The sequence below is a fragment of the Mauremys mutica genome, chromosome 12 (assembly GCF_020497125.1).
Source record: "Mauremys mutica isolate MM-2020 ecotype Southern chromosome 12, ASM2049712v1, whole genome shotgun sequence".
NCBI lineage: Eukaryota > Metazoa > Chordata > Testudines > Geoemydidae > Mauremys > Mauremys mutica.
Genome location: NC_059083.1, coordinates 12,773,802 through 12,797,362, shown reverse-complemented (window position 1 = coordinate 12,797,362; position 23,561 = coordinate 12,773,802). Strand labels below are relative to the sequence as shown.

The following is a 23,561-nucleotide window of genomic DNA, read 5'->3' as shown; positions in this document are numbered from 1 at the left end:
TTCATCTCCTCTCCCTCTCCTAACACAGAGGCTGAAACAACCTACCTTCCATCCCCGCTCCGACTCTTTTATAATCTGGGTCATTAGGTGTTATAAATATAGTTACAAAGAAAACCCGCAAAGGAAAAAAAAACACCCCACTGCTCTTCAGGAGAAGTGGGAGAGAGCCGAGACCAGCCGGGATGGAGTCAATCTCTCCCCAGAGGGGAAACCTGGAAACCGAAACTAGGAACATGAGTGGCTCCGAATGAGTTGGGACTAGGCAAAGAAGCGGAGGCGTGGTCCGGGTCACCAGGAAACAAGCTAGCTAACCCGGACCGCTTTTCCTAGTCCAGACAGACCCTCGGAGCTCTATGCTTGTAGGACTGAGGTGGGATTCCTAGACCAGGGCCGGCTCCAGCGTTTTTGCCGCCCCAAGCGGCGAAAAAAAAAGTTGCAATCAGCCGCACTTCGGCAGCAGCTCTATCCCACCACTTCATTCTTCGGTGGCAGGTCCTTCCCTCAGAGAGGGACTGAGGGACCCGCTGCTGAATTGCCGCCAAAGAGCCGGACGTGCCGCCCCTTTCTGTTGGCCGCCCCAAGCACCTGCTTGCTGCGCTGGTGCCTGGAGCCGGCCCTGTCCTAGACTCTAGGCTTTTTAAAGTCCCCCACCAAAGGCCCAGGGAAAATCAGTCCCTCTGAATTTGTGAATGTGGGCAGGGGAACGGGGAAGAGGAGTTAATGGTCGGAGACAGGACCTCCCTAACCGCACCCCTCCCCTTTTATCCCATGATCCCCAAATGTTCAATAACCCCAGTCCCCTTTCACTCCCATCTCCCCCAGCCTCAACCATTCAATCCCCCAGTTCCCTGCCCAACCCCCATCCCTCCCGGTCCCTTAACGGTTGATCCCCCAGAACCCTGGGGGATTTGGGCGGGGGAAGGGTTACCAGCCCCCAGAGACACTTGCCTTGCAGGGAACAGACCCAGATAAATGGGGCAGCCCAGCCCAGGGGCTGGTGGATGATGGGGGGTGGGCCCAGGGGTCTAGAGTGAAGGTGGGGCCTGGCCCAAGTGTCCTTCTCCTCATCTCCATGGCAGGGGGATCCCGGCTGGGAGGGGAAGGGAGATGGGGGAACTTCAGCCAGGCAGAGGGAGCGGCTGGAGAAGTTTCTCTCTCTCCCTTCCCCATCTGTGGCTCAGCAGCCAGGGCTGCAGCAGGGAGGAGGGGCTGATCGGGGCTTCTCCTCCTCTGCCTGGGGTTTGCAGAGCCAGAGGGTCACTGACCAGCTGCTGCTCGGCTGCTGCTGGATCCTCACCCCAGCAATGGGCAGCTGGATCCCTGGGAGCCAAACACCCCTGATGTGTGTGGGAACGAGGAAATGTTGGGTTTTTTAAACTATAGCCAGCCCTAACCTGGGCACTGATAACAATTTTTCCTCTCGTGTGGAAGAGTCTCTGATGTCCAATATGGCATTCGCGCCACCTGAAGGATTTTCCCTGCTAAGGGTGTTTAAGGTCTCTTCCCTATGTTGAGCTGCTGATGCACGAGACCATCAGAGCCCAGCTGATGCTTCTTCCACATTCGAGGGATTCTGTCCAGCGTGCAGCCTCTGGTGTCTGGCAAGGGTGGAGCTCCGGCTGAAACTTTTCCCACAGCCGGTGCACTCATAAGGTTTTTCTCCGGTGTGAATCCTCTGATGCGCAGTGAGCGCTGAGCTCCAGTTGAAGTTTTTCCCACAGACAAGGCAGCCATACGGCCTCTCCCCCGTGTGGATTCGCCGGTGCGAAATCAGTTCCGAACTCTGATTGAACGTTTTCCAACAGTCGAGGCACTGGTAGGGCCTTTCTCCTGTGTGGATCCGCCGATGCGTGATAAGAACGGAGCTCTGAATGAAACTTTTCCCGCAGTCGGAGCATTTATAGGGTTTGTCTCCCGTGTGGATCCTCTGATGCTGAAAGAGGTTTGAGCTCTGATTGAAGCTTTTCCCGCAGTCCAAGCATTTATACGGTCTCTCGCCGGTGTGCGTTCTCTGATGTGCAACCAGGTTTGAGCTCCAGTTGAAACTTTTCCCACATTCAAAGCATTTATAGGGTTTTTCCCCCGTGTGTGTTCTCTGATGTTTAATAAGGCCGGAGTTCTCAACAAACCGCTCCCCACACTCAGCGCACGTGTAGGATTTTTCTCCTGTGTGTTGTTTCTGATGCCTGCTAAGGTTTGATCTGGATTTGAACGTTCTCCCACAGTCAAGGCATTCGTAAGGTCTCTCTCCCTTGTGGATTCTCTGGTGCGCGTTCAGGTTTGATTTGTGAACGAAGCTCGCGCCACAGACGAAGCATTTATGGGGTTTCTCCCCCGTGTGGATCCTCTGGTGCACCATAAGGTGCGATTGGTAATCGAAGCTTTTCCCACAGTCGAGGCATTTATGGGGTTCATCTCCTGAGTGGGTTCTCTGATGCACATTCAGGCTCGAGCTCTGAGTGAAGCTTTTCCCGCACTCGAGGCATTTATAGGGTCTCTCTCCCTTGTGGTTCCTCTGATGCACGATAAGGTGGGAGCTGTGAACAAAGCTTGTCCCGCACTCGCCGCATTTATAGGGTCTCTCTTTGGTGTGGATTCGCTGATGCACCACAAGGTGGGAGCGCTGGTTGAAGCTTTTCCCACATTCAAGGCACTGATAGGGTTTTTCTCCCGTGTGGATCCTCCGGTGCGCAACAAGGTGAGCGTTCTTAAGGAAGCTCTTCCCACATTCGGCGCATGTGTTTTTTCTCTCTCTCATGGGGATCCTCTGCTGGGCAGGGGGTTCCTTGAGCTCCTGGCCTCCTCCCACACCATGAATTGGTTCACCCACCTTTTCCCCAGGTTCATTTCCCTGCTCCCTCTTTGACCCGCACTGACTCTCCCAGGTTTTCCCCTGCACAGAACTCCAGCAAACATTCCCTTCAGAGCTTTCCGATAACGCCCCCTGTGGTTCCATTTGCTCAAGACCTTCCTGCTGAGGTTTGGTCTCGCCCGCCACCCCATCACCTGCAAGGACGGAGAGACAGAGAGAATCCGGAGGTGAGTTATTCCCCGTGCTGGGGAGAAGGGGGAACAGCAAAGAGAGCAAACCCAACACAATAACCTTTGGGGAGATTGAGAAACCTGGGATAGACATTTCCCCCGGCCCAGGAGGATCAAGGATGCTGAACTGACACAGGCCGGGATCTGAGAGATTCTGGACCATTAATGTCTGTAAACTCCCTGAGCCCTCAGGGTTCTCATGGGTCCAACTGGCACCTGGTTAGCCAGTTTTGACTCCTACGCGTCTCTTCTCAAATGCAGGTTGTTTTAATTATTAGATGCCTTAGGTCAGGGGCGAGCAAACTACGGCCCGGGGGGTCGCATCCGGCCCTTCATACATTTTAATCCGGCCCTCAAGCTCCTGCCAGGGAGTGGGGTCTGGGTCTTGCGCGGGTCCGGTGCTCCAGCTGGGGAGCAGCATCAGGGGCGTGGCTCCCAGAAGCAGCGGCATGTCCCCCTTCTGGCTTCTACGAACAGGGGCAGCCAAGAGGCTCTGCACGCTGCCTGGCCCCAAGCGCCACCCTCGCAGCGCCTATCGGCCGGGAACTACGGCCAATGGGAGCTGCAGGGACAGTGCCTGTGGACGGGGCAGGGTGCAGAGCCGCCTGGCCGCGCCTCCGTGTAGGAGCCAGAGGAGGACATGCCGCTGCTTCCGGGAGCTCCTTGAGGTAAGCACTGCCCAGGGCCTGCACTCCTGCCCCCCTCTCATGCTCCTGCCCCAGCCCTGGTCCCCCTCCCACCCTCCGAACCCCTCAGTTCCAGCCTGGAGCACCCTCCTGCACCTCCAACCTCTCATCCCAAGCCCCACCCCAGAGCCCGTACCCCCAGCCAGAGCCCTCACCCCTCCCACACTCCAACCCCCAATTTCCTGAGCATTCCAGCCCGCCATACAATTTCCATGCCCAGATGTGGCTCTCGACCCAAAACGTTTGCCCACCCCTGCCTTAGGTTGTGAGCGGCTCAGAGCAGAGACTGTCCTTCATGAGGGCTTGGTAAGCACCCAGCAGGCTCGAGTGTAAACACACAATATAAGTAATCAACACATCTTCCTGCTTGTTTGTTTGTTTGTGTGTGTAAATGAAAATCTCTCACCCTGGATCTGGGGATCTTGGGACCCAGTCCCCTGAAATCTAACAGACTAGGGAAGAACCTGAGCAGAAATAATAACCGAGGGGACGGGGAGCCCTTACCCAGCGAGGTCACTGTCTCGTAGTTCTCCTGCATGACGTCCCTCTCTGAGCGGGGTCCAGCAGAGCCCCCTGCCCCTGGGTGAAACAGCCACAGCCTCAAAGGCCACCAAACCCTGAAACAACACAAATCCCCAGCTTGCCACCTGCTACCTCAGCCACAACCCCACTAGTCACAGGGGGGGAGGAGAAAAAAATAAAAACTCGAAGCTCTGGGAAGACAGAGCAGCAGAATCCTACCCCCACCCTGCTCAGGGCAGCCAGGAGGCTGCTGTGAGTGGGGAGAAGGAGAGAGCTCCTTGTCTCACCCAGCACATGGAGGAGGGCAGGGGCCTTCCTGTTTCTCACACACCTACTAGCCCATGGCTAATATGGGAGTCAGAGCCACACAGCAGGGTCCAGGGACAGGAATCCCACCCCCCTCCCCATTCCCAGCAGCTGGTTGGAAGGAACGGGGCCTCTCCACTGGGTGTCCCCTTCATATTCCAGAGCAGCCTCCGGCTAGCTGGCTCAGGCTGGGTGTCTGGTCAATTTTCCCAGCCTGTCCATGGGGGGGGGGGGGGGGGCGTTGTTCCAGAAATGGGGGAATTTCCACCCCACATCCCAATGGGTCTGTTTTGAAAATCAGGCCCCCGGAACTGAACAACAGGGTCCCAGCAGGTTCATCACACCCCATCCTCCCCCACCCCCACTGCATTTCCTACTCTTCCACTTCTAGTACAGACCCAGCAGCAGCTCCCTGGAAATTAGGGTCACCAGACAGCAAATGTGAAAATTTGGAACAGGGGGTGGGGGGGGGTAATAGGAGCCTATGTAAGAAAAAGACCCAAAAATCGGGACTGTCCCTATAAAATCGGGACAGCTGGTCACCCTACGGGAAATCCCCAACCTGAGCAGGCTGCACCATCACAGCCCATCTCCCAGCAGGGCTAGTGGGGACAAGCCGGAGTGATCCCTGGGTGTTCCTAGCTGGCCTGATCGCCAGAAGCTGGGAATGGGCGACAGGGGACGGATCCCTGGATGATTCCCTGTTCTGTTCATTCCCTCTGGGGCACCCGGCATTGGCCACTGTGGGAAGACAGGACACTGGGCTAGATGGACCTTTGGGTCTGACCCACTGTGGCCGCTCTTATGTTATTCTGCAGCCTGCCAGGGCGACTGGGGAGGATGCAAAAGGGGCCTGAGTCCATGTCACCCCCCGACCCCTGGGTTGCTTTATCCCAGCAAAGAGCAGAATCAAAGGGGCTGCTTTGGGGGGATCCCACCCTGGCAGCCCCCGGGGACTCCGGCGGGACAGGACCTGGCTTTTCCTCGCCTTGTTCCCGGGAAAGTCAGCTCTGCCTGGGGTGCTGCACTGAATGGATCTGGGCAGGGCTGGGACCCTTGAACCGCTTCCAATTTTACCCCGCCCCCACCCTTGCTTCTTTTCTGCCTCCTTCCCCCCTCTTCCTCCGCCTGGGAGATCTGGATCGGATCCGGATCGACTCCGGTGAGCGCTAACCGGAGTCAGAGCCCGCGCCGACCCCTGGGGGTGGGGGAGCTCCGGGACCCGCAGACCCACGGGGAGCACAGATGGGGCCGCTTGTGCAGAGACACTTTCCTGCCCGGGCCCCCCTCACCTGCAGGCTCCGGCTCGGGGCTGGGGCGGGCGGAGCCCGGGGCGGGGCGGGGGGTTAGCGCCGGGCTTGCCCCGCACGGACCCCGCCGGGGAGCGGCAGCGGCTCAGCCCGGGCTCCCGGCGCACAATGGAGGCAGCACCTGACCCAGGAAATTCAATCCTTGGTGCCTGATCTGAACAGAGAGAGACGGACACCGGCCTCCTCCCCCGCGCCAAACCCAGAGCCCTCTGCTGGCAAAGCGAACGAACCAGCTTCCTGGGCCTCCCCGGGAGAGACAAGCAGAGCCCTGGGGCCCCTCCCCACCGGCCCTTGCAGGGACTCTGGCTATTGAATCCCAAGCAGGGCTTCACTGGGGCCAGGGATTGCCGGGGCTGAGCCCTGTGACACCTCCGGGCCTGGCAGCTCAGAGCCCCAGCGCCTCCGGGCCTGGCAGCTCAGAGCCTGGGCACCTCCAGGCCTGGCAGTTCAGAGCCCCAGCGCCTCCGGGCCTGGCAGTTCAGAGCCCCAGCGCCTCCGGGCCTGGCAGCTCAGAGCCCCGGCACCTCCGGGCCTGGCAGTTCAGAGCCCCGGCGCCTCCGGGCCTGGCAGCTCAGAGCCCCAGCGCCTCCGGGCCTGGCAGTTCAGAGCCTGGGCACCTCCGGGCCTGGCAGTTCAGAGCCCCGGCACCTCCGGGCCTGGCAGTTCAGAGCCCCGGCACCGCCGGGCCTGGCAGCTCAGAGCCCCGGCACCTCTGGGCCTGGCACTTCAGAGCCTGGGCACCTCCGAGCCGGGCAGTTCAGAGTCCCAGCGCCTCCGGGCCTGGCAGCTCAGAGCCCCGGCACCTCCGGGCCTGGCACTTCAGAGCCTGGGCACCTCTGAGCCGGGCAGTTCAGAGCCTGGGCACCTCTGAGCCGGGCAGTTCAGAGCCTGGGCACCTCCGGGCCTGGCAGCTCAGAGCCCCGGCGCCTCTGGGCCTGGCAGTTCAGAGCCTGTGACACCTCTGGGCCTGGCAGTTCAGAGCCCCGGCACCTCCGGGCCTGGCAGCTCAGAGCCCGGGCACCTCCGGGCCTGGCAGCTCAGGGCCTCAGCGCCTCCAGGATGGGCCGTTCAGAGCATCGGCACCTCTTGTGGGTCGGTTGTGGTCCATTTTGCCTGGCATTTGCTGACCCTGCAGTAAACCAAAGCCAGTTAGTGCAAATAATGACTCAGATCAGCCCTGAGTGTTAATACGGGTGTAGATCAGGCCCTGTGGAGGGTTGCAACACACACACATTTTGCACAGATAAAGGGTGTGGCTAGATTCTGCAGCACCTTCAGCCAGCAGGGTCGGGGTAACCCAGCAGACAGGGTGTAGGCCAGAAACATGGGTCCCTGTTGCGGGGGAGGGGTGTTGTTTCTTACCTTCACTCCAACCAGTGCCCTCTCTGGCCTGGGGTCCTTGGCTCTTGTGGAAGGGAACCTCTGTCTTCCCAGTCTGGGATGTCCTGGGGCACTGGGAGAGTCTCTTGTGGGAGTAGCAGGAATGTTACTCCTCCATATTCACCTCTCACAGCTGCAGCAGCCAGGGAGGCTCTGGGCTCTTGCAAACTGGCCAATGCAGGGAATCAGGAATTCACCCAGCAACCAAGCGTTACTGGAGCCAGTGCAGGGGACCTGGTTCTTGACATGGGCTGTGGGGTGGGATTCCCTGGGCAGGTCCTTGTAGTTTAAAGGGGAGAGAGAGGGAATCTGGCTGGGTCCCTCCTGGGACTGGGATGGGGAGGGTTCATCAGCTGTTGTCCTTTTTTTGGCGGGGAGGGGGTAATAGTTGCCTATATAAGACAAAGCCCCTTAGGGTGACCAGCTGTCCCGATTTTATAGGGACAGTCCCGATTTTTTGGTCTTTTTCTTATATAGGCGCCTATTACCCCCCATCCCCGTCCCGATGTTTTACACTTGCTGTCTGGTCGCCCTAAAGCCTCTAAGATCAGGACGGCTGGTCCCCTTGGCTAAGGATTCCCAGTAAATACTGCTGAAGCTGGGGAAGCTGCTGCCCTGCCTTGGGATGGCCATGAGCTTCCCACTGGTCTCCGGGGCTAAAAGGGGGCAGATCGGCGGGGGAGTGATGGGCAGAGTCTGTGTCAGGCTCAAACTGACTGCACAGGTGGGGCGAACAGCTGGAGGCAGGGGTAGGAGAGGGGGCAAAATCAGGGGGATGGGGTAGGAGTCAGGGTAGAGGCACTGCCAGGCAGTGGCAGAGGGGGGAAAACCCAGGCGAGGAGTGTCTTCAGTGCCCGCCCCTACCATTGGTTAAACTTTTGAATACCTTATTTTTATGGCCTTTGTAGCCCATTTCACAGCTTCGATGCACATTTGCATGCTAGGATCTGTAAATCTGCATGCCCATCCCCCCGCAAGCCTGGGACCCTAGCTAGTCGCCTGCCCTTAAATCCAGCCCTGTATGGAAGAGGAGCCAGCTGCAGTGGTTTCAAAAATAGGGGGCAGAGGGGCTTTTTCTTCCCCTCCCCCAGGCTGGGACATCTGAGCGCCCGCTTCCCAGGGATGTTTTCAAAGCAGCACCAGTGCAGCCCATTGCCAGCTCTTATCTATCAGATGTGATGAACAAAGCTGCTAAAAGAGGCTTGATTCAGTGAAATATCTGACATTAACCTCCTAAAAAAAAATCATAATTGTCGTACATATTTTTGGTGTTTGAAAGACTTATCAGCTGTGTCTGCATAAAACCTCAAACCAGGTCACACATTTGTCTTATTTAGCATTCTCTGATGGCTTGAATTGCCCTGTAGGGTTGCCACGTTTGGGTGGATGGATTCCTGGAGGTGTCATCACATGCCGTAATCTTTAACTAAAGATTCCTCTTTAATTCCTGGTGACTCCAGGACAATCCTGGAGGGTTGGCCACCCTATTGGACTCCCTATCGTGTAAGCCACTGCAAATGGAGTATCATTATTTATTTTAAAATATTATTTGTATTACTCTCAGCACTTCATCATTCACCTTCGTTAACACGGCGCAGACAGATGTCACCGTGCTATTGAATATGTATCTTTTTAATAGCAACTAATCAATGAAACTCTGAATAGTTGCTGGCAACTTCAGCCATCACAAATCACAGTGTTTCTAGTGTAATGTTGTATTGCAATACTGTAATTTAGTTTGCCATGTTTAGTTTAGTTTCATGGAGGATAGGTCCATCGATGGCTATTAGCCAGGATGGTGTCCCTACCCAGTGATGAGCTGCCAAAATCATAACAACCGGTTCCCTCCTCACCCCAGGAGGGATCATGCCCCCCCCGACTCCTGCCCCAACCAACCCCCCGCGTTCCTTGATGCCCCCCCCCCAGGGACCCCTGCCCCATCCACCCCCCTTCCCTGTACCCTGAGTACCCTCCGCCGCCCCATCCAACCCCTCCTCTCATTCCTGATGGACCCCCAGGACCCCTGCCCCATCCAACCACCCCTTCTCTCTGTCCCCTGACTGCCCCTGGAACCCTTGCCCCTGACTGCCTCCCACCACCCCATCCAACCCCTGCTCCTTCCTGACTGCCCCCCGGACCCTGGCCCCTATTCAATCCCCCTGTTCCCTGCCCTCTGACCCCCCACCCCCAAACTCCCCTACCCTCTCTCCAACACCCCCTCCCTGCCCCCTTACCGCGCTGCCTGGACGTGGCTGGGCCAGGACAGGAGTCGCGCGGCCGGAGCCGGAGGATGCGGCGAGGGGCGGCTGGAGCCACGGGGCCAGGCCGGGCCGGAGCTGGGCGGCTGTGTCCAGAGTCGGGCATCCGGGTAGGTGGGGGCACGGCGGGGCCGGGGGGGGGATACGGCCGGATCCAGGCGGCCGGGGACGCAGGGCCGGAGGGGGTCACGTCCGGGGCCGGGGGAGGGGTCGGGGACGCAGGTCCGCGGCTGGGAACGCGGGGCCGGGAACGGGCCGGGGCCGGGTAGGGTCGGGGACGCGGGGCCGGGCAGGGTCACGGCCGGGAACGGGGGGTGGGACGCGGGGATGGGGGGTGCCACGGCTGGGGCCGGTGGCCGGGGAGGGTCGGGGACGTGGGGCCGGGGAGGGTCGGAGCCAGGCGGGGGCCTGGGGACGGGGGGGCGGGGGCCGCGGCCGGGTGGCTGGGGAGGGTCGGGGACGCAGGGTCGCGGCCGGGAACGCGGGGACGGGGACGGGGGGGGTCGCGGGGCAGGGGGGGTGCCGCGGCCGGGGACAGGTGGCCGGGGAGGGTTGGGGACGTGGGGCCGGGGCCGGGCGGGGACCCGAGGCCGGAGGGGGGCGGCGGCCGGGGTGGGCGGGGCCGGGCGGGGACGCGGAGCCGGAGCCGGGTGGCCGGGGAGGGTCGGGGACGCGGGGCCGGGCGGCCGGGGATGCGGAGCTGGGGAGGGTCGGGGCCAGGGAGGGTCGCGGCCGGGGAGGCGGGGCCGGGTGGCCGGGGACGGGCCGCGGCTGGAGACCGTCCGGGGCACACGGCCCCCCCCGTGTTTCCTACCTCAGCGTCGTCTTCCTGGGCCGGGGAAGCCTGCTTGCTTCTCAGCCCTCCCAGGCTTCCCGCACGAACAGCTGATTCGCGGGAAGCAGGGGGGGAGGAGAAGCAAGGAGGAGCATTCATGGCAGGAGGTGGAGGCAGAGCTGAGGTGAGCTGGGGCCGGGCAGCAGGGAGCGCTTGTTAAATTTAAATGCCCTCTTAGAACCAGTTTGTCCCACGGGGAACAACCGGTTCTAAAAGGGCTTCTAAATTTAACAACCAGTTCCCGCGAACCGGTGCGAACCGGCTGCAGCTCACCACTGTCCCTACCTCTGTTTGCCAGAATCTGGGAATGGGCGACAGTGGATGGACAGTGGACACTTGATGATCACCTCTTCTGTTCATTCCCTCTGGGGCACCTGCCATTGGCCACAGTCGGAAGACGGGACACTGGGCTAGATAGACCTTTGGTCTGACCCAGTCTGACCGTTCTTACGTTGTTCAATTTTTGTATAACACAAGTTTATTCCTTGGGCTAAAAGTTACGAGGTGGGCCACCATCACTTCTTCCTGCAGCTGTTCTGTGTATAGTCAGGTGCTCGCCTAGCTCATTCTCCCAAGAAGCAGTTACCTTGCCTGATTCCAGAAGAAGATTCCCGTTCGTGGCTCGCCAGGCAGAGGTAGCTGCCTACCTGCCACGGGGACTTAGGCGCTGAGCTCTGTGCTGGGTGGATCTGAGCACCCCCCCTCTGGTTGGCATCTTCCATGGGCTGGCTGAGGTGGGTCCCCGCCAGGCGTGCTGGCTTTTGTGGATCCTGTTACCTGAAATTGGGTCAGTTAGCAAGCTTAGGGAGGACTAATGACCCACCAGAGTTTGGCAGAAAGCAGCATGTTAATTATATTGAGAGCTAAGCTCAAAAGAATGGGGGGGGGAGGGGTCTCACACTCACACTCGCATACTCATGCTCCCAGGACAGGCACGACACTGGAGATGTCAGGATCCTTTAAGGTAAGTGTCCCACAGCACAGTGATGGATGGTGTGATGAAGGTAAGTCTTCCCAAGGCACGATGCAGTGCAACGCAGTAAACCACTGGCCAGGCGGTCCGGGCAAAGGGCCTCCACGGGAGGTACAAGCTTGTGAGTTCACTGCTGAGCACATGGCCCCTTCCCCTTTTAAGGACCTGCTCCTCATGGCCTGCAAGGCGTGTCTGGTTGGCCACACTCAACCTCAGCCGGTGTCCATGCAGTGTCCATGCATTGGGTGTGTGAGTGCTGCCTAATTAGAGTCCAAGACATCTTGTCTATCTAGGAGCTCTTCTGATCTTCCAACTGATTAAGCAGGCCATTCATCCCACAAGCATTCCAGGAGGGAGGGGTGGGGGAAAGACACTTCACAGGTATTCAAAGACGGAGAGGAGGTGGGGTGGGGGGAGTGTAACAGACCTTTTGAGCATACAGGTTATACAGAGCATACAGATCACTGCTGCTCCTACAACAGATCCCATTCTGCAGTGCCTCTCTCTCCCCATGTGCACCTAACTCCAGTGTAGTGGCGTTCGAGACTCCACATGCCTAAAAGCTAAGCATTGTGATCCTAGGCATCATGACGCCCCAGTCCAGCTCCGGGGCTTTCCCTCCCTGCTAAGAACGGTGATTTTTGTTTGTTAACCGCAGGGTAACTAAGGTGTAGGCCAGTGGGTCTCAAAGTTTTGTACTGGTGACACCTTTCACACAGCAAGCCTCTGAGTGCGACCCCCTGTATAAATTAAAAACACTTGTTTATATATTTAACACCATTACAAATGCTGAAGGCAAAGCGGGGTTTAGGTTGGAGGCTGACAGCTTGCGACCCCTCCCTTGTAATAACCTCGCGACCCCCTGAGGGGTCCCGCCCCCCAGTTTGAGAACCCCTGGTGTAGGCGCTATTCTAAAGTAAAAACACAGCGGAGGACAAGGCACTTCGGTTGCTCCAAGGATGAAAAGGCCTGAGAAAACGTGTCTGAAATACCATCAAAGGGCAACGAAAGTAAAGTCGTGCAAATGTGTTGAAAACCCGCGCAATGTGTGTAATGGGGTGAGGGGTCGGGGGAAGTCTGTATAAGGAACAATGGTAGATTTTCTTTAAAATCTTTAAAATGTATTCAGGAGTAAGGCTAAGATTTTGTCACGGGCACTTTTAGTAAAAATCACGGGAAAGTCACGGGCAGTAAATAAACCACAGAAATCCGCTCCCCGCAGCACGGGGCTGACAGCTGGAGGCCAAGTCCCGCCAGCCAGGGCTGAAGTTGCAGTCACCTAAAATCACAGAACCCGTGACCAACTTGTAGCCTTATTGGTGAATATTTCAAATACGGTTTGCAATGCTTTACGCTACAGTCAGTGCTGTGTGTGCATTCCATGTTTGTGTCACACGGAAACTCTCCGGCCTAAGCTACATTGGAACGAGATTAAAAAAGAAAAAATACCTTCATACCGGGTTTTCTGTACAATAGCCCTGAGGGTTAACGCTGTAGAACACTTTTTCCAGTTTACAAAAATAGAGTAAAAGCGCTGTTGTCCGGCACTTTACCAAGCGGAAAGCTCTGTAAATTGGCGTTTCTGATCTTCGTTGAAAGTCTGGTTTACACTGTAGTCTGGTTGCTGCAGAGCCGGCAGGCTCCCTACCTGGCTCTATGTGGCACCCTGGAAGCTCCCATTTCCCTGCTGCGAGGCAGAGGAACAGCCATGGGAGCTCTGTGCACTGCCCTGCCCCAAGTGCTGGCTCTGCAGCTCCCATTGGCCGAGAACTGCGGGGGCAGCACCTATGGGTGGAGGCTGTGTGCAGAGCCATATAGCCGCACCTCTGCCTAGGAGCAGCAGGGACATGTTGCCGCTTGTGGGGAACCGCCCGAGGTGAGCGCTGCCTGGATCCGGCACCCTGCACCCCCTCCCATGCCCTCTACCCCGAGCCCCGTCCCACACCCAAACTCCCTCCCAGAGCCCCACCCCCATCGTCTCCCGCACCCCAACCCCCCGAGCCCCCTCCCGTACCCAAACTCTTAATTAACCAGAATTTTTGACTTACCAGCACCCCCATTCCCCCAACATGCTGGATAACAAAGCTTTTATTGTACCTTTCTTTGTATCCCAATTTCTATTTGGGGAAACAACAGCTCAAAAAGGCTCCCCCGCCAGCTTCCGCCTCCATTCCGGGCCATTTTTTCACTCATTATTCAACCAAAGGACTCCAAGAGTCTGAGAAACTGAATTCTACTTTATTGTTCCAAAGCAAGAAATAAAAGCCACCCCGCCCAACGCCCAGCTCGGCGCGGTGCATTTCAGCCCCAGCCTGGCAAATTGCTGCCCCCGGCTCCTGCACGCACCAAAACAGAGCACCGTTTTGCAGCTGGTAGAAAACGGGAGAATGCGTGAGAGACCCTGGGATCCCGTCACAGCCACACATGCTTCAAGAGACCCAGCGAGCGCAGCTCAATCCGAGCTAGAGAACAAGGCGAATGTACAGAAGCAGCATCTCCAATCCCAGCTGAGGCTTTTATTCACCCCAGGACATGCCTGGTGTGTGTGGGGCCAGTGTGGACGAGAGTCTCCGTTGCCCCCATGCAGGTGCTGCAGCAGATGTGGAGAGGGTGACCGGTGACCAACTCCGTTGTCCTCTGCTTCGATAATAGGGGTCAGCCTGGCTTCAGGCCTGGTGGTTTCTTAGCCTCTTCCTCCCAGGAATCCGATGATGCCCCCACCCCACCCTCTGCATCCCTTCCCTTGGGGCATCATACACAGAAATCAGAGATGTCCTCACCTGACACTCCTAGGACATTGCTTGGTTCTCAGGCTCCCCAGCTCTGTATATTCCAGCTCCCACGCTCTCCCTGTCCTGACAGTATTTCTCATCGCTGCCGGGGTCAGGCAGTAACATCCTTCCCCGGTTACAGTCTCTGCCTCTCAGGCTGCGACTCTCACTCCGCCCCCGTCCCCCCTCCTCAGCGTTCGTGCCCGTGGTTACTCATAACGAGCACTGCTCAAACCACACTAAAAACTCACACCAAAAGGGAGTGGAAACAGACTAAAAGAAAGGAAAATCGCTCGCTTCTCGTGCAGAACCTAGTGCATCAAATGACATCCCGTCAGGCGAAATGAAGCACGACACATGTGACCAAACGGCCTTCCAGGACATAAACAAAACCTGACACTTTGAGGGTGGGCGGTAAAACTATTTCAGGTTCACACACTGACATCACAGAGCATGTTTGATCTGACGCAGAGGAAACCGGATGGACCCATGTTCTCTGCTGAACTGCCTATTCCCGCTTTCCCCCGGAACCCCCTTCTTATTTAGCCCTATTATTTACAAAAGGTTTGCACCCTCATCATGAAAAACAAAATAAGACCACAAGAACGGCTACACTGGATCAGACCAAAGGTCCACCTAGCCCAGGATCCTGTCTTCTGACAGTGGCCAGTGCCAGGTGCCCCAGAGGGAATGAACAGAACAGGGAATCATCAAGTGATCCATCCTCTGTCGCCCATTCCCAGCTTCTGGCAAACAGACCTACGGACACCATCCCTGCCCATCCTGGCTAACAGCCATTGATGGACCTACCCTCCATGAATTTATCTAGTTCTTATTTGAACCCTGTTATGGTCTCGGCATTCAAAACATCCTCTAGCAAGGAGTTCCACAGGTTGACTGTGCGTTGTGTGAAGAAATATTTCAATTTGTTTTAAACCTGCTGCCTATTAATTCCATTTGGTGACCCCTAGTTCTTGTGTTATGCCAAGGAGTAAATAACACGTCCTTATTTGCTTTCTCCACACCAGTCATGATTTCATAGACCTCAATCATATCCCCCACTTAGTCGTCTCTTTTCCAAGCTGAAAAGTCCCAGTCTTATTAAACTCTCCTCATACAGAAGCCGTTCCATACCCCTAATCATTTTTGGTGCCCTTTTCTGAACCTTTTCCAATTCCAATATATCTTTTTTGAGATGGGGCAACCACATCTGCACGCAGTATTCGAGATGTAGGTGTACCATGGATTTATATAGAGGTGATATGATATTTTCTGTTTTATTATCTATCCCTTTCTTAATGATTCCCAGCATTCTGTTTGCTTTTTTGACTGTCGCTGCACAGAGAACTATCCACAAAGACTCTCAGATCTTTCCTGAGTGTAGAAGCAGCAAAGAATCCTGTGGCACCTTATAGACTTATAGATGCATCCGAAGAAGTGGGTATTCACCCACGAAAGCTCATGCTGCAAAACGTCTGTTAGTCTATAAGGTGCCACAGATTTCTTTGCTGCTTCTACAGAACCAGACTAACACGGCTACCCCTCTGATTCCTGAGTGTAAACAGCTCATTTAGACCCCATCATTTTATATGTATAGTTGGGATTATGTTTTCCAATGTGCATTACTTTGCATTATTCAAAACCTTATTAAAAAACAACCTTCCCATCTGCAAACAGGCTGAGCTTGGCAGGAAAATGCCCAGAAGCTGCTTTATCAATGAAGTGGGGTTTAAACTCAGAAGGATCCCATTGGACTTGGGATACACTGGTATCATGACAATTTCAGCTCCAACCCTGGTGAGCCTGACATAGGATCACAGCGTCTCAAAGAGCAATTCCTAACCCTGAGGAGCTGAGAGCAGTGAGGCATGTGACACTTTGAGAGGCGGAAGGGTAGAACGGGGGAGATAAACTCTCCATGGCTTGGACAGATGCTGCTGTCATGAGGGGAGACCATCAGGGTGACGGGCGAAGGAGGGGAATCGCTGTAACTCACCCCCTTGCACCCAAGTAACATGGAGGCTTCTCCACCATGTTTTTCTCTCCCCTGCTCCAGCTCTTTGAGAATCGCCTCTTTCATTCTATAAACAGAGCCGGCAGCTTCACCAGCACAACCTACGGCACAGTGAGAAGACCTGGGAATGAGACAATCTGTTGGCAACCGGGTCGGATTCATCTTTTTTGGGCCCCGGCACCCAGACCGCGGCCCTGCCTCCCACTCCCCCAAGGCCCACCCGCTCTCCACCCCGAGGCCCCGCCCCCACTTGGCCTCTCTGCCCTGAGGCCCCGCCCACCACTCACACGGAGGGAGGGGGTGGAGAAGAGCAAGCAGGTTGGTGCCATTGTAAACCCAGCACTGGTCCCCAGAGGAAGAACTCAGCGACTCGGACAATCACGCTGCTAACGGCGGGGACTATTGCAAACGAGATGCTCAGAGTCGGTCCAGACGAGTAAATGCGTTGGAGGTTTGGTCCAGGTGCTACCTATGCCTAATTCCTAGTCGAGCGGAACTGTCACAGGCCAACAGGGCTGGCTTTGAGGGGAGATTCCTAGGGCTTTAGGCTTTTTTAGGCGTCCTACAATGGGATGTTACGGAAACCAGTGCCTCTCAGAGGGGTAATGATATGGGGCAGCACCTCTCTAACCGCAACCCTTCTCCCATGATCCCCAAATTTCTCTCCTGGGTGGAGTGTCTGATGTCCAACATGGCGTTAGCTCTGCTTGGAACTTTTCCCACGGTAACGACCTTTAAGAGGTCTCTTCCCTGGGTGCATTTGCTGATGCCTGGCGCAAACTGACCCAGGCTGACGCTTCTGCCGTCCTCAAGGTTTGACTCCCGTGTGGATTCTCTGGTGCACAATGAGTTGGGAGCTCTGGCTGAAGCTTTTCCCGCAGTGAAGGCAGTAATAGGGTTTCTCTCCCGTGTGGATTCCCTGATGTCTAATGAGGCTGGAGCTCAGGTTGAAACCTTTCCCACAGTCCGAGCATTTGTAGGGTTTCTCCCCCCTGTGCAGTCTCTGATGGGTAATGAGCTGTGAGCTCTGAATGAAGCTTTTCCCACATTCTAGGCAGTTGTAGGGTTTCTCTCCCGTGTGGATTCTCTGATGCGCAATCAGGTTGGAGCTCTGCCTGAAGCTTTTCCCACAGTGCCGGCATTTACAGGGCCTCTCCCCCGTGTGCAGTCTCTGATGTACCACGAAGTTGGAGTTCCGATTAAAAGTCTTCCCACAGTCCAGGCATTTGTAGGGTTCCTCGCCCGTGTGGATTCTGTGATGCACAATAAGCTCTGAGGTCCGACTGAACCTTTCCCCGCAGTCGGGGCATTTATAGGGTCTTTCTCCTGTGTGGATTCTCTGATGGGCAACGAGAACGGAGCTCTGTATGAAACTTTTCCCGCACTCAAGGCATTTGTAGGGCCTTTCGCCCGTGTGGATTCTGTGATGGGCGATGAGGTGCGAGTTGTCACTAAAACTTTTCCCACATTCCAGGCACTTATAGGGTCTTTCTCCCGTGTGGGTTCGCTGATGTCTAATGAGAAGCGAGCTCTGACTGAAGCTTTTCCCGCAGTCGAGGCATTTATAGGATTTCTCCCCCGTGTGGGTTCTCTGATGTCTAATAAGATACGAGCGCCAATGAAAGCTTTTCCCGCACTCCGCGCACGTGTTGTCTCGCTCTCCGGCGTGGATTCTCGGCCGGGCTGCGGTTTCCTTGAGATCGTTGCATCCTCCTCCTGCACGGTGAATGGATTGAGCCACGTTCTCCCCTGGCTGCTTTCCCAGCTGCCTCTCTGACCCGCATTGACTTCCGGAGCCCTTTGTGTGACTCTGGGGAGAGTTCCTTTCTGATGTTGCCGATAACACTCCACGCGGTTCTGCTTGCCCAAGACCTTCCTGCTCCGGCTTCTCCTCCCCGTTCTCACTCACCATCTTGCCAGCTGCTGGGACAGAGAGAGAATCCGGACGCGAGTCGTTCCCTGTGCCAGGCGAAAGGGGAACTGCAAAGAGAGGGAACACGGCAGGATAACTGCTGAGGAAATTGAGACAGGAAAAATTTCTAACCCTTCGGTCGTTTTAACTTCTCTGAAGTGGGTCCCCGGTGCTCCATGAGCCGTTACAACTTGGATATTCTGCCTCATCTGTTACCTGTCAGCTCTGTGTTCCTGGGGAACTAGGGGGCAGGATCCAGCCTCTCTGACTCATGAAGGACACCCCCCCTCCTCAGCCTCTGCTTGAACCAAACCCAGTCAGAAGAAAGACTTACAAAAAGCAATGAAAAGGCCGTGGGAGACACACCTAACCCCCCCCCCCCCCCGGACAAGGGTGACAGGATTAAGGCAACTCCCCATGCCTCATTTGCATCGAAGATGGGACAGGGAGGCATCTCCATTAGCGCACAGACTGGAGACCAGAGATTCCAAGGCAAGAACCGCATGGAACTCTGGGACCCGAAAAGCGGGGAAGCAGTGCATGATGGGGGATTTCTGCTCCAGATGTTAATGAACCCAGGGCTGCACACACCCAGTTTTGTAGTTGTCAGACCAATTCTAGTAATAAATCTTTTATTGGTATCCAGGGCCGCCCGGGGGGGGGGGGCAGAGGGGTAATTTGCCCCAGGCCCGCAGGGGCCCCCACGAGAGTTTTTCGGGGGCCCTGGAGCAGGGTCCTTCACTCACTCCGGGGGCCCCAGAAAACTCTCGTGGGGCCCGGGCCCCCGGAGCTTCTTCCGCTCCAGGTCGTTGGTGGCAATTTGGCGGTGGGGGGTCCTTCCGCTCCAGGACCAGCCACCGAAGTGCCCTGAAGACCTGCGGCGGGGGGTCCTTCCGGCACTTCGGCGGCGGGGGGTCCAATTCTCCACCGCCGAAGACCCCAGGCCTCCTGAATCCTCTGGGCAGCCCTGTTGGTATCCAAAATACTGAAGCTGCCTAATTGCATTGTGAGCTCCCTGGAAGGAACACCACCTATAGCCAGGAATGAGCAGTTCCTGTTGTCTAGCCTGAACAAAACAACTTTGATATACACTGCATCGTGGGATATCCTGCAGATAGTAGATGACGTCAGGGAACTCAGAGCGCAGAAGAAGAGGAATGTCCAAAAGATCTTCTCTTAGACCCTTCCTGGCCCATGGGAAAAGGAATACAGAAGGCAATAGATCTGGAAGTGAATCACTGGCTAGATAAAGGGCATAAGGCGGAGAGTTTGGGGGATTGGGGACACTGGTGCACCTTTTCTGTGAAGAGGGGGCTGTATCGTTTGGAAGGCCTCAGCAGAAGAGGGACAAATCTTCTCAGGGACTGGTTGGCTACGGTAATTAGCAGGGCGTTAAACTAATAACAAAAGGGTCAGGTCAAAAGAGGAACATTCAGAGCACTCAGCACAAAAGCAAAATGGTGGGAACAAAATTAATCAAGGATGCAAAGGACACGAAGAGAAGAAATTCTTGAATTGCCCATACGCCAATGTTAGGAACCTGGGGAAGAAACAAGAGGAATTGGAATGGCTCATTTCCGAGCATAAATCTGATCTCGCTGATATTACGGATCCCTGGTGGGATGATTCCCATGACTGGAAGGTTAAAATAAATGGTTATAACCTATCTAGGAAGGACAGAGTGGGCAAAGGTGGGGAGCCAGTGGCATCACTGATGACTTGGAAGAACATGATCTTCAATGGTTATGGATCAATGTCCTAACAGATAAAGCACAAGATGGGGTATTAGTTGGTATCTGCTTCAGACCCTCAAATTTCACTAGGGAACAGGATGACCGGCTCCTTAAGAACCTATCTATAAAGGGTAGAGGAAAAAAGTTGTGTGACCATGGGGGACTTCAGTTTGAGTGATATACGCTGGAGGTCTCATGCCACCAGTGCTAAAACGCCCTTGAAATCCCTAAACATTATAGATGGCAGTTACCCACTCAAACAATCAATGGTAACTTAGGTACTAGGGATCACAACTTGATCACATTTATATACTTGGTCCAGTTTCGCAAATCTGAAGACAATTATGAGCCAGATCAACTCAGAGGAAGAGTTTAAGCAGAAAATTTTGAATGACAATTGGGAATTGTTTCAGAACTTGATGCTCAAAAAGCTATGACCCACAATCCAGGAAGGAGGATGTATTGGTTAAAAAAATGAACTGACTTAGAGAGGAAGTGAAGGCAGCTATAAAAATTTAAATATATAGATATATAAAAAATGGTAGAAAGGAGAAGTTAATAGTAACTAATATAAATCAGACACTAGACATCGTAGAAAATTGATAAGGAAAGCAAAGAGAGAAAAGACGAACTCTATGGCTAGCGGAGTGAAGGACAATAAGAAGTTATTAAAGTCCATTAGGAACAAAAAGAATCCTAACAATGGTACTGCAAGAGGGAAATGGTAGAATTTTCTATAATAATGCAGATGAGGCAGACGTGTTCAACAAATATTTCTGTTCCATACTTGGGGGGGAACAGATAATGTAATCTATTATATAATGATACCCTTTTCATTTCATGAGTATCTCAGGAGGATGTTAAACAGCAGCTACTAAAGTTACACATTTTTAAATCTGCAGGACCAGATAACTTGCTCCCAAGAGTTTAAAAGAACTGGCTGAGGAGCTCACTGGATCATTAATGTTGATTTTCAATAAGTCTTGGAAAACCAAGGAATTTCCAGAAGACTGGAAGAAAGCTAATGTTGTGCCAACATTTAAAAAGGGTAAATGGGATGACTGGGCAACATAATGGAGCAGCTGATACAGTATTTGATTAATAAAGAATCAAAGGAGGGTAACATAATTAATGCCAATCAACACGTATTTATGGAAAATAGATCCTGTCCAACAAACTTGATATCTTTCTTTGACGAGATTACATGTTTGGTTGAAAATAGGGTTGCCCATTTTGGTTGGACATATTCCTGGATATAATCTTTAATTAAAGATTAATCTTTAATTCCTGGAGACTCCAGGACAATCCTGGAAGGTTGGCGACCCTAGTTGAAAAGGTCCTAGTGTTGATGTAATTATACTTAGACTTCTGTAAGGCGCGTGACTTGCTACCACATGACATTTTGATTAAAAAACTAGAACGATATAAAATCCATGGCCCACATGAATGGTTTTAAAGCTGGCTAACTGGTGGGTCTCAACATTTTAAACAGGGAATCGCCATCAAGTGAGTGTGTTTCCTGCCAGTTCTTGGCCTTATGCTGTTTAACATTTTTATTAACGACCTGGAAGAAAACATAAAATCATCACTAATGACGTTTGCTGATGACACAAAAACTGGGGGAGTGGTAAATAATGAAGAGAAGAGGTCACTGACGCAGAGCGATCGGGACCACTTGGTGAACTGGGCGCCAAGCAAACAATAGGTGTTTCAACGCGGCTAAATGTAAATGTCCACATCTAGGAACAGAGAACATTGGCCGTACTTACAGGCTGGGGGATTCAATACAAGGAGGCAGTAATTCTGACGTAGATTTGGGTGTCATGGTGGATAATCAGCTAAACATGAGCGCCCAGCGCGATGCAGTGACTAAAAGGACAATTGAGATGCTTGGAGGCATAAACAGGGGAATCTCGAGTAGAAGCAAAGAGGTTGTTATTTTAACTTTGAATTTATCGCAATTCGACCTCGGCTAGAATACTGCGTCCGGTTCTGGTGTCCAAGAAGAATACGGATAATATGGAGTGTCTTCAGAGAAGAGCCATAAGAACGATCCAAGGATTTGAAAAACGGCACAATATTTTAACGGTGAAGGGAATTAACCACTGCAACAACTTACCAAGAGTGGTGCGGGTTCTCCATAACGGGACATTTTTAAATCAAGCCAGGTTGTTGTCCTGAAAGCTCTGTTCTAATTCAAACAGTAAGTGACTCAGGAAAGTCTCATGGCCCAGGGGCGTCAGAACGGGGGATGCGGGGGAAGGGGCCATGTCCGTCCACTTTTTTCCAAGGGCCAGGCTCCTGCCCCTCCTCTTCCCCCCAAGGCCCTGCCCCCTGGCCAGGCCGGAAACTGGAGCCCAGCCCACGTAAGAGCGGCCCAGGGAGCCTGGGCAGCTGTGGGAAGATCTGGATCCTCCACCTGCCCGGGGCGGGAAGGCCCTGAGAACAGTCCCCAACCCATGTCCCTGCCCCCAGGCCTGCTGCCCAGGGCAGATGATGGGTCCGTGGATCACAGCTGCCCAGGCGGCTCCTACCATGGCCTGGCTGTGGCTGTTTGGCTCCCGAGGCCCCACCCCCAGCCAGAAGCTGGAGCCAGATCGGGGTAAGAGCCATGCGGGCAGCTATGCGGAGCCACGGACCCTCCAATGGGCAGGGAGTTTGGGGAGGCAGGGAAGTGGGTCGGGGGTGGGGCAGGGCCAGCTTCCGACTTGGTGGGGGCATGGCTTTGGGGGGAAGGAGAAGGGTGGAGTCATGAAGGGGGCGGGGCCTTGTGGTCCTCCCACTTTTAGGCAGAATCTGTCACCCCTGCTATGGCTTATATGTAGCTGGATATCATACAAGTTGATCAGAGAGGTCCCGTCTGACGTTATAAGCTAAGCATCTAGGAAATTAAGGATTCCTGCTTAGAGTCTGCCCCTGTTGCCAAGTTTCACCTTGGCCTGGAGCCTGAGTAACCAGAGACACATGGCTGGAAGCTTCTGCAGAGCCAGCTCCCGCGGCCGAATTTCGGCACCAAAGAGTTTAAGGGTTCTAAGAGAGCTGGTCGGGTCTCTGAACAGCTCCACCTGCTGTGGCGACAGTGAGAAAGTCAAGTCAGAGGGGAGTGAAATCAGACGAGATCAGGGTGTCCCATCCATTGGTAGAGCCTTTGTCACAAAGAACATTGATTGTAACATGACCCTGTGATGCGCTGGGGGAACATGGGATCTGAATGGACAGAACATGGTCACTGAATTCCTGCGGAAAAGCAGATGGCTGATGGGAGTGGGGAGGTGTGGATGAAAATCTCTCTCTCTGAATCTGGGATGATGGGATCCAGTCCCCTGAAATTTAATGGACCAGGGAAAAACCTGAGAAGAAGGTGAACTGGCCACATCACAGACCCCCCTGCCGCAGCTTCTAATAACCAAGGGGATGGGAATCCCTTACCTTGTGAGGTCACCGTCTCGTAGTTCTCCTGCATGACGTCCCTGTAGAGGGCTCTCTGAGCGGGATCCAGCAGAGCCCCCTGCCCCTGGGTGAAATACACAGCCACCTCCTCAAAGGTCACCGGCATCTGAAACAACACGAGTCCCCTACTCAGCACCTGCTGCCCCAGCTGCAATCCCACTAGTCATGGGGGAGGAGGTCCAATAAAATGGAAGCTCAGGGGGGCGGGGGGCACCGAGTAGCAGAATCCCACCCTCACCCTGCTCAGAGCTGCCGGGAAGCTTCAGGGAGGGGAGAAGGTGAGAGCTCCTTGTCCCTCCCAGCAGATGGAGGGGGGCAGGGGCCTTCCCGTTCATCACACGCCCACTAGCCAGAGGCTGATACAGGAGA

The 23,561-nt window shown here is 54.8% G+C and overlaps 1 protein-coding gene across 1 annotated transcript; it reads right to left on the bottom strand.

Annotated features, from left to right (window-relative positions):
* Positions 1-874: 874 nt before the first annotated feature.
* LOC123346289 (zinc finger protein 271-like) lies at positions 875-23,226 on the bottom strand. The gene is made up of 3 exons (XM_044983621.1): positions 23,172-23,226; positions 16,908-18,077; positions 875-2,742 (listed from the first exon to the last, which is right to left on the bottom strand). The coding sequence occupies exons 1-3, from the start codon at positions 23,203-23,205 to the stop codon at positions 1,535-1,537; spliced, it is 2,412 nt and encodes an 803-aa protein (XP_044839556.1). The 5' UTR covers positions 23,206-23,226; the 3' UTR covers positions 875-1,534.
* Positions 23,227-23,561: the final 335 nt, after the last annotated feature.

What these genes read in the sequence shown, in the direction of transcription:
- LOC123346289 (XM_044983621.1), bottom strand. Translation starts at nt 23,205, where the DNA reads ATGCAGGAGAACTACGAGACGGTGACCTCACAAG. An exon ending in CGAGACGGTGACCTCACAAG is followed by an intron (nt 18,078 to 23,171) that starts GTAAGGGATTCC and finishes CTCTCTTTGCAG; the next exon opens with TTCCCCTTTCGCCTGGCACA. An exon ending in CCACACGGGAGTCAAACCTT is followed by an intron (nt 2,743 to 16,907) that starts GAGGACGGCAGA and finishes GAGAGAGAAAAA; the next exon opens with ACACATGCGCCGAATGTGGG.